The following is a 9,210-nucleotide window of genomic DNA, read 5'->3' on the forward strand; positions in this document are numbered from 1 at the left end:
TTTATTCACATTTACATTGAGATCCACAAATACTACACGTCTAGCATGTATGGGTCTCATCAAAAGATGTAAATGTATAAAATATATGCGTAAGTATTTATGGTTGAATAATAAAATAATTGTTTCATAACGTCACGTCGTCACCTCCAGAAAAAAGAATAAAACAAAAGGAGTTTTCGCTTTTCCAAACCGTAATAATCAGGGGTAAGTTCGACATTTTGAAAAACATTTAAGACAGATCTGTTTGCAGAGGAGGTCGGCAACTGTCGGCCGGTGAACCCGGGGTGACCAAGGCGACTACTACTTCAATCATTAACGACCCCACCAAAATTAAATCAATAAACATCCCCCCACAATTTTGATTGTCAGAAAAATAATCAATAATAACATGCTTCCAATGATTTTTATATTTGATCCCATTTTTTCTATGAAATTTAATATTTCCTCCGCATAGTTAAGGAATCAAAACCCCTCCTTCTCTCTCCATTCTGTATCAAGTTTTTTTTTTATAACAAGAGATGTTTAGGACAGCTTGTTCACACCTAAACTAATTTCGATATTTTGAAGTTAACGGTCGTGTAAAATCTTTGGTGGTTTTCAAGATTTTGAATGTATTGACTTCTTTAGAATTCAAACATGTAACCTAATAAAAAAAACATGTAGGGTGCATTTTTGCTAAACTAAATAGATTAAAATTCATATTTCACAAATTTTTAGTCTGCGTACATACATCAACAAAAATACTTTTACAATCTAAAGGAAACAACTTTGACCTTTTAACGGAAACAATTTTACTATCGCATGTAGTCCATTTAGGTGGAGTTCCACAAAATAAAAAGTGCAAAAAGTGAGTTTTGTCTTTGTTCAAATAGTTTTGCTTCAAATTTTTATGAATTATTAAGTCGTCTCGATGAGAGAAATTAGAAAACCCGCAAATTTTTACTTTTACCCAAATAAACTGACACTTTTTAGACTAAAAGTGAATATTTTCAAAAATATTTGGGCAAAAATAATATTTTTTTTTACTTTTTTATTCCTCTCATCACACGAATTAATAATTCACAAAATTTTTGTTTAAAATGCACGAATGTGAATTTTTTCTAATAAAAACAAAACTTTCAAAAAAGTTCTGAAAATTAAGCGAAACTCAACTTAAATTTGGGGAAACGCATCATCGTGCATACCAAGCCAAACCTTATTCTTCTCTTATATTTACTCTCTCTCTCTCTCTCTCTCTCTCTCTAATAAACTCTCCCACTCTAGTCTCTACTCTCAGTTGGCCTCCTACAACAGCCGATCCATACGCGATACCAAACTCTGAATCTGTTAATACACTAACAACACACTCTCTACTGCTGCATTAATCGTTGTAGATATTCAGTTTATGAAGCCACCACCTTGGTTGATTCAGATACTTCAGGTACATTTGCACATCCAAAACTTTTATTTTTTCGGAATTTTTGAATATTAGGATAATGTAGTTCGTACGTTTTCATTTCTTGTGCTGTATTTTTTTCTTAATGTACTTTCATGTCTGGGCCTCTGGGTTTATATTCGTTTCTCGGGTTTCATCCCAATAGAGATCTCAGCAAAGGAGGCCAATTTTTATTTTTGTGTTGGGCTTCTGGATGTTTGAATTTGATTCTGTTTTGACTTTCAATATGTTATGAAAAACTGTTGTGGCAATGTTTGTGTTTCTGTAATACAAATTCTTTGAATTTTCACATTCGAAAGTTGGGTATGCAATGTGAAGAAATGTGTGAGACAAATTGTTGATCTATTGTGACATAATGAACTTGTGGTTTACTGAATATCGCAATAATCAGTGTTTAGCCTTTTAGACAGTGAAGTTCTTTATTTTTCGCTTCTCCTAATTGTTTAATGTGTTTAGGTTTGTGTTTCTTGACATATCATCATTTCTCAATTCATTTGACTTAAATAATTAATGCTCCTCTTACTAATCCAATTGCAGCTATAAATCTATATACAACTTCTCACGATTGAATGCGGGTCATGGATATTGCTGAGGTTGAAGAACATTTATCGGCGATTGGTGATGCAAAGGTGGTTATGCACAAAATCACAAGAACTCAAATTGAACATTTCTGTTGTAGTGCATATTTGTTTTTTTTTTTTTTTTTGGGTAAATCATATTTGTTTTTTTATGGATTGAAAGTGTGAAAAATGTGGTTGCTGATGCAGTTACATGGAGAAATGTGCAAGACATTATCTGTGATTTATTGCAAAGTGCTGGGTGTTTTCCCTGTCTTGGAAGCGGCACGGCCGAGGAGCACGACTGGTATACAGGCATTATGTTCTTTGCACATTGCGCTCGAGAAGACCAAGAATATTCTGCAACATTGTGCTGGATGTAGTAAACTTTACTTGGTATGATATGTCTCTATTTTGGTATAATTATATTTTGTTATGCACTGGTAACTTCTCGCAGCATTGATAATGGGCTCCCGCCACTTTGTTGTTACCTATGCTATTGGAGTAGCTCTGTTGTCATGTTTTAGTACTTCGTTGATACCTAGTGTGTGTGTACCTTAGGGCAGTCACGCGGTGAAAATACAGTAACTGCTAAATTAAAACTATTTGTTACCTTTCCATCACTGCATATTGGTGGGGCAACATTCATGGTTATTTAGTAAAGTGTGGTTTGGATTACTACATTGTGAAGAGAACATTGCTTGAACTTTTGGCGACCAGCTTTAAGTAGGCATACTTGTAAATAGTTACATTTATTTTTGTGCAATATCGGGTTGGTGAACTAGAGCAACAGGGAATTCTGAGGATCTCTGTTGATTATAGTTTGATATCTTTCCTTTCATATATGAGATGTACTGAAATGTGAAGTTCAACACTTTGATGGTTTGGCTGAAACGATAATATCTTATGGCGCAGGCTATAACTGGGGATTCTGTTGTTGTAAAATTCGAGAAGGCAAAATTTGCTCTTGAAGATAGTCTTAGGCGGGTCAATGATATTGTTCCAGAGGCTATTGGTTGTGAGGTAATTATCTATGTTCTGTTGGCTACCTATTCTCCTTTTTTTGTAGGGCGTTGGCTACCTATTCTCAGTGTCCCTCATTGTATCTGTTTGAAATTTAATACTTTGGACTGCAATAGAATTTCTGGTTCTGCATGCTACAAGGTTGTATGCTTTGCTGGAAGTTATATGTTGACCCAGTGATATACCACATCCGTGGAGTTAAGTGTATACAGGCTTGAAGCAAGCTTGAATGGCCTGTATATTCACAGCTGTGAGTAGAGCCTACTGTTGAATCTATCAAAAACGATGATTGCCAGAGATGTTCTGAACTCTGTAGAACTCAGCTAGCCTTTGTACAGTCCCAGTCACTAGGATGCAACTCCCAAGTCTATGGAGTATGGGCGAATGTAGTATTACTGTATAAGAGATATTTTCCAAAGAGAAACAAATCAACCATCACAATTCGAGAGGCCTTTGTCCCGAACGTTTTAGCTCACCCATATAGAAATCCCTTTTGTCTAATTTGTTCTGTTCGAACTCCTATCCTGGTCAATGTTGAGGTCGTCGTTATTTTTATCAGCAAACCCCTAGTTCTTTGTGACCGACCATATTTATTTTACCACCTTCATGTTGATCAAATTACTCCACCATACAGGTATTCCAATTTATGCTTTCCACTATAACTTTGTGGTTCCTTTTTCGATTAAGTTTCTCTACGCCCCAAAGAAGGTTCATGCTTTAGCTGCACATCACAGTCTCATCCTAGCAACGGGTATTGGTAGTCAGAGAGTTGTGTCTGAGGTATATATCACAAGTGTGCTAGATGATCTCTCAAGTATTGGAGATATCCTCGCTTATTATAGGCAGCGCAAAACGTTGTCTTTGTGGGTGGCACCGATAGTAAAGAGAGGCAGTAGGTATGCCCATTCTATCCCTAAGTTTGGCTTTGCTGTTTGCAACAGATAGTTTGGAGTTGTGCATATTTTGCTATCAAAAAGTACATATTTATCAACATACTGTAATTTCCATGAAACTGAATTGAACATAACCTTGTTCTGTAAAAGAACTGTTTGCTGTTTGTCAAATTCTTGCCACTTTATTTAGTACTCAATATTCTGACTACAACTACTTGTGTTTCAGATTTCAGAAATTTCATGTGAACTTGAGGGGATTGAGTTCTCACTAGATCCATCGGAGAAGCAAATTGGTGAGGATATAATTGCACTACTCCAGCAAGGGAGGAGATTCAGCAGCAACTGTAACGACAATAATGAGCTTGAATCTTTTCACCAAGCTGCTTCTAGACTTGGCATCACATCTTCTAGAGCAGCTCTTACGGAGCGAAGATCTTTAAAAAAACTGATAGAAAGAGCTCGGATGGAGGAAGACAAAAGAAAGGAGTCTATCGTTGCTTATCTCTTATATCTAATGAGAAAATACTCTAAGCTATTTAGAGGTGACTTCTCAGATGACAATGATTCACAGGGCTCCACCCCTTGCTCCTCCCCTACTGTTCAGGGATCTTTTGAAGGAAATTGTCATGCCTTTGATCGACAACTGTCTAAACTCAGTTCTTTCAACTTCAAGCCAAATTTTAGGAGATCAGATCAAATGCCCGTCCCACCTGAAGAGTTGAGGTGCCCAATTTCACTACAGCTCATGTACGACCCAGTCATCATAGCTTCTGGGCAAACATATGAAAGGATTTGTATTGAAAAATGGTTTAGTGATGGGCACAACACCTGCCCAAAGACTCAACAGCATCTCCTGCATCTGTCTTTGACTCCTAATTACTGTGTTAAGGGTCTTGTTGGTAGTTGGTGTGAACAAAACGGAGTGTGTGTTCCAGAGGGTCCCCCAGAGTCCCTTGACCTCAACTATTGGAGGCTGGTATTGTCCGATTGCGATTCTGTGAATTCAAAATCAATTGACAGTATTAGATCCTGTAAAGTGAAGGGTATAAAGGTGGTTCCAGTGGAAGAGAGTTGCATACTTGAGGAGGTTGAAGGAAATGCAGTAGAAGATGGGCCCGGACAAGAGGAAGAATTTGAGCATAATGTGTTTCAAAGGTTCAATGACGTTTTGATGATCTTGGACAAGGAGGAAGACTTTAGAAAAAAGTGCAAACTAGTAGAACAGATAAGACACATGCTAAAGGATGACGAGGAAGCTAGGGTATACATGGGGGCTAATGGGTTTGTTGAAGTACTGTTGCGGTTTTTAGGTTGTGCTGTGCAAAAAAGGCATGAAATGGCTCAGGAAACTGGAGCTATGGCCCTCTTCAATCTTGCAGTCAACAATAACAGGTGTGTCTCTACTCTCTAGTCTGACAAAATGCCACTTCAAAAAAAAGAAGAAAAGATCTGATAAAATGACTATTACAGTGTAAAGGAAAAGAATAAATAGTCCAAGGAAGCACAAATTGAGATATCTACTTTTCGTCACATGTTCATGTTTTCATGGAGGTGTGGTTGACTTCTATAAGGAATTCTCAATCATTAGCATGAAGTATCAGGGAAGAGAATCAAGCTTCTCATGAACTGAGTAAATTGGCTACTATTAGCCTATTACGGTTATTGTTCCTTGAGGGGTCTATGTCCGGTATTTCTTGTTGTTAGCCTTTGAGTGTTCATGTTCCTAAGCGATCTGGTTGTGAGTCACACGAATGTCCTTATTCTAGAGGTTAGCTGCACTATGCCTCCACATTCCACTAAAGTCAGGGAAGTATCAGGGAAGAGAATCAAGCTTCTCATGAACTGAGTAAATTGGCTACTATTAGCCTATTACGGTTATTGTTCCTTGAGGGGTCTATGTCCGGTATTTCTTGTTGTTAGCCTTTGAGTGTTCATGTTCCTAAGCGATCTGGTTGTGAGTCACATGAATGTCCTTATTCTAGAGGTTAGCTGCACTATGCCTCCACATTCCACTAAAGTCGGGTCTTGTGAAGGAGAAGCAAGGGGACATCATTCTTTTGAATCGCTTGTAGGCACCACTTAAAGGGGCAAGCGGAAAACATTTTTGAATTCTTTGATCTCCTGAGGAACATGTTAGTTTGCCTTTTTTATTAGGGACTGAGCAACTATGTGGGTGTGAAACTATTGACTCTTTGAGGAGATGGCAAGTTAGAGTTTTGGTTTGCTATGTCGATCTGAACTAAGTACAGAATAATTTGGCATTTGGGTTCAAAGTCAGATGATCCCATAGTGATGCAAAGTGTTGGGATTGTCCATATTGTAGAATGCCTCCAATGTGTCATTGGTGGGTAGGATTCGTGTCTAGTGTCAATCCTTTGATCAGTTATCCTTACAACTTTGTGTAATCCAGTTCTTGCCACAGATACTGATAGCTATCCTAATTCCTAACACATTAATTAAATGGGGTTTGATTATATATTGAGTAAATTTTATGTCATCAAAATGCTAAATCTTCATTGCACAACTAGATTTCACCTGCTGGCTTCATTTGGGCGTTTTAGATCCTTCAAGTAACACAGACATATTTGTAATCCTAATGTAAGAATGTGTATTTTTGTTTTGCTTTCAGAAACAAGGAAATGATGTTGGCAGCAGGAGTACTTCCACTGCTGGATGAATTGGTTTCCAAATCCAACTCTCATGGATCAGCAACCGCACTTTACCTCAACCTGTCCTGCCTCGATGAAGCCAAACCAATCATTGGCTCGAGTGACGCTGTCCCCTTCCTAATTAATGTCCTTGGAACTGAAACCCATCCACTAGCCAAGCTTGATGCAATCCACACCCTCTATAATCTCTCTACTCTCCCCTCAAATATCCCCAAACTGCTCTCATCTGGCATCATCGACAGACTCGCATTCCTTGTCACTGACTCAAGCGACCACGCATGGACAGAAAAATGCATTACCGTTTTGATAAACTTAACTTCAAGTAAATTAGCTAGAGGTGAGATGATATTAAATCCGAGCCTAATTAGTGGGCTTGCAACTGTACTGGACATAGGCGAGCCTGTTGAGCAAGAGCAAGCCGCTGCGTGTCTTCTTATTTTATGCAATGGAAATGAGAAATGCAGTCAAATGGTCCTTCAAGAAGGGGTAATACCATCGTTAGTTTCGATTTCTGTTAGCGGGACCATGAGAGGGAAGCAGAAAGCTCAGAAGCTCCTGATGCTGTTTCGGGAGCAGCGGCAGCGGGACCCGTCGCCTGTTCGAACACCTCAGCTGATTGAAAGCGGTGATGTGGATGTGCGTGATCCAGAACTGAGACCGAAACAGAAACATCTTTCTAAGTCAGTGTCGAGAAGAAAGATGGGAAGGGCTTGGAGTTTTTGGTGGAAGAATAAGAGCTTCTCTCAGTGCTGAGTTAGTTTATGCTATATAGTCAAGTGTTGTAAATTTATGTTGTTCTCTCTCCTTTTCCACTTGTTTTGTCCAGTTCATATGGGCGTCATAAAAAATGCAAAATCTTTAGCTTTTCACATAGAACAAGAGTTGTACAGGCCATTGTAACCCATGTATTCTGTATGGTACACTTATTCAAGGCTTAGAGCTTCATTTTTGAACCGAATCCAGCAGCGCTTAAATGGATTATTTGAGGTCCACAACCGCTGTATTTGCTCTTGTTTCATAGCATTTGTCATGTTAGGAAACAATCATACACTCAAATACCAGTATATTATACAGGCAATTCAACTTAACTTAGTCGTATGGCTCGTATCTGATCGAACTCCTTTTTGCCTTAACAGTGAATGCCAGGATCTTACCTGGAGCGATCCATCCATGTGCAAAAATGCAACACAGATCATTCCAGGGGCTACTTACGAGGGTCAACAACCTAGCAAGGTGGAAATGGAATTTTTTTTTTTCCGACTCTCATTCCACTGCAAAATAATCTGTTTGTTCCGGTGATCCGAACAGAGTCTAGATCATATATCACTGCCATTGTAATCTATTGTTCAGAACGTTTTACTTATGGATAATATAGCAGCAGGCAACCATATCGTTTATAGTATCTCTCATATTACCTTCCTTTTTCTTCTTTCGTCTCCATCTTGTTTTTCGTTTAGGTGGATACCGTCTCATACCGGGATGAGAGCATTGGATCCTACTGGCCATTCATTGTTGGTGGTAATGGGGCATTTGTTTAGCAGAAATGCCAGGGAACATGAATGTTTTCTGAATTTTATCAAGTGAATGGATAGATCAAATTTTCTGAATTTTACCCATTGGGCGACACTCAAAGGAATATGGACTACACAGTACACACCAATGTTTCTAGGTAAAATTCTTCTGGTTTCTTGACATTGCTTTTTGTTTAAACTTGTCATGCTTGCTTATAGATTGTTGTTCATAAGTTGTTTCAAAGTAACACAATAATAAGTTGGAAAAAAGTGAGAATTCGCAAATGCCTAACAATTTTTTCTTTCACAATCAATGCTTACATTTTTTCCCCAATATTGTATACATTAGTGGGGATAAATAGAGAATTAGTAAGTTAGTTCATAGTAGGTTTCAGGGACTATCCACAGCCCTGAATCCTAAACGCTCTACCCTAACCTCCCACGTAGGGAGAACCAGGACATATCAATTGGGCTAGAGCCCATTGGCAATCAATCCCCACCTTCTTTCAGTTGTTTAAACTAATTCAACTTCCCTTTGAATTAGCTTAAACAAACTTGAACGGGGTTAAAACTTACGAGGGCATTTATTTGGAATATTGTCACAGTTAGAAGGCAGTTTTGATACTTTAAATTGTGAGCCAGCTTCGATTTTGAGTCCACACAAAAATTGCTCTCCCTTTATCAGTAGGACAATAGGAAGGATAGATAGATTATTGAGCAAATAAATGAGCCAAATAGGCGAGTAGTGGATTCTTAATCAAGCTTTGCTTTAAATTAGTAACAAGTTTGAAAAAATGTTTAAGCTCGATTTTGTCTATGAGCTGAACCAATCTCAAAATAGTTTTAATTGCGCCGGACATGAGCGAATCTTTGAATTTTGTAGGTATCAAAAGTTGAACAAGAGCTGCGTATGCAACTTGTTCAAACTTGTTTGAAAACCTTTACGAGCTTCAAGGATGGTTTCAAGATTTCAATTCGGCGGTCATAAAGCCGTGTTGAAATTTTTTGAAATGTAGAACTCTATCTAAAATAAAGCTTTTTATTTGTACAAAATATGTTCAAAATCTTCAGATTTAGTTTCTTTAGATAACAACTGATCTCAAACCAAGTCTTTTATCATGT

At 38.0% G+C, this 9,210-nt stretch overlaps 1 protein-coding gene across 2 annotated transcripts; it reads left to right on the top strand.

Moving 5' to 3' along the window:
- Window positions 1-1,185: 1,185 nt before the first annotated feature.
- LOC131310076 (U-box domain-containing protein 6-like) lies at window positions 1,186-7,906 on the top strand. Of its 2 annotated transcripts, XM_058336881.1 has the most exons (7): window positions 1,186-1,420; window positions 1,973-2,064; window positions 2,203-2,388; window positions 2,908-3,015; window positions 4,135-5,300; window positions 6,538-7,330; window positions 7,714-7,906. In XM_058336881.1, the coding sequence occupies exons 2-6, from the start codon at window positions 2,005-2,007 to the stop codon at window positions 7,328-7,330; spliced, it is 2,313 nt and encodes a 770-aa protein (XP_058192864.1). In that variant the 5' UTR covers window positions 1,186-1,420; window positions 1,973-2,004; the 3' UTR covers window positions 7,714-7,906. The 2 variants fall into 2 exon arrangements, with proteins under 2 accessions (XP_058192864.1, XP_058192863.1); XM_058336880.1 differs by lacking the exon at window positions 7,714-7,906 and having other exon boundaries at window positions 6,538-7,587.
- The last annotated feature ends 1,304 nt before the right edge of the window (window positions 7,907-9,210 follow it).

The sequence above is a fragment of the Rhododendron vialii genome, chromosome 12a (assembly GCF_030253575.1).
Source record: "Rhododendron vialii isolate Sample 1 chromosome 12a, ASM3025357v1".
Lineage (NCBI taxonomy): Eukaryota > Viridiplantae > Streptophyta > Magnoliopsida > Ericales > Ericaceae > Rhododendron > Rhododendron vialii.

Excerpts from the sequence above, each read along its gene's own strand:
- LOC131310076 (XM_058336881.1), top strand. The coding sequence starts at position 2,005 with ATGCGGGTCATGGATATTGCTGAGGTTGAAGAACATTTATCGGCGATT. Across the intron at positions 2,389-2,907 it reads GATGTAGTAAACTTTACTTG|GCTATAACTGGGGATTCTGT; the intron begins GTATGATATGTC and ends CTTATGGCGCAG. Across the intron at positions 5,301-6,537 it reads CTTGCAGTCAACAATAACAG|AAACAAGGAAATGATGTTGG; the intron begins GTGTGTCTCTAC and ends TTTTGCTTTCAG.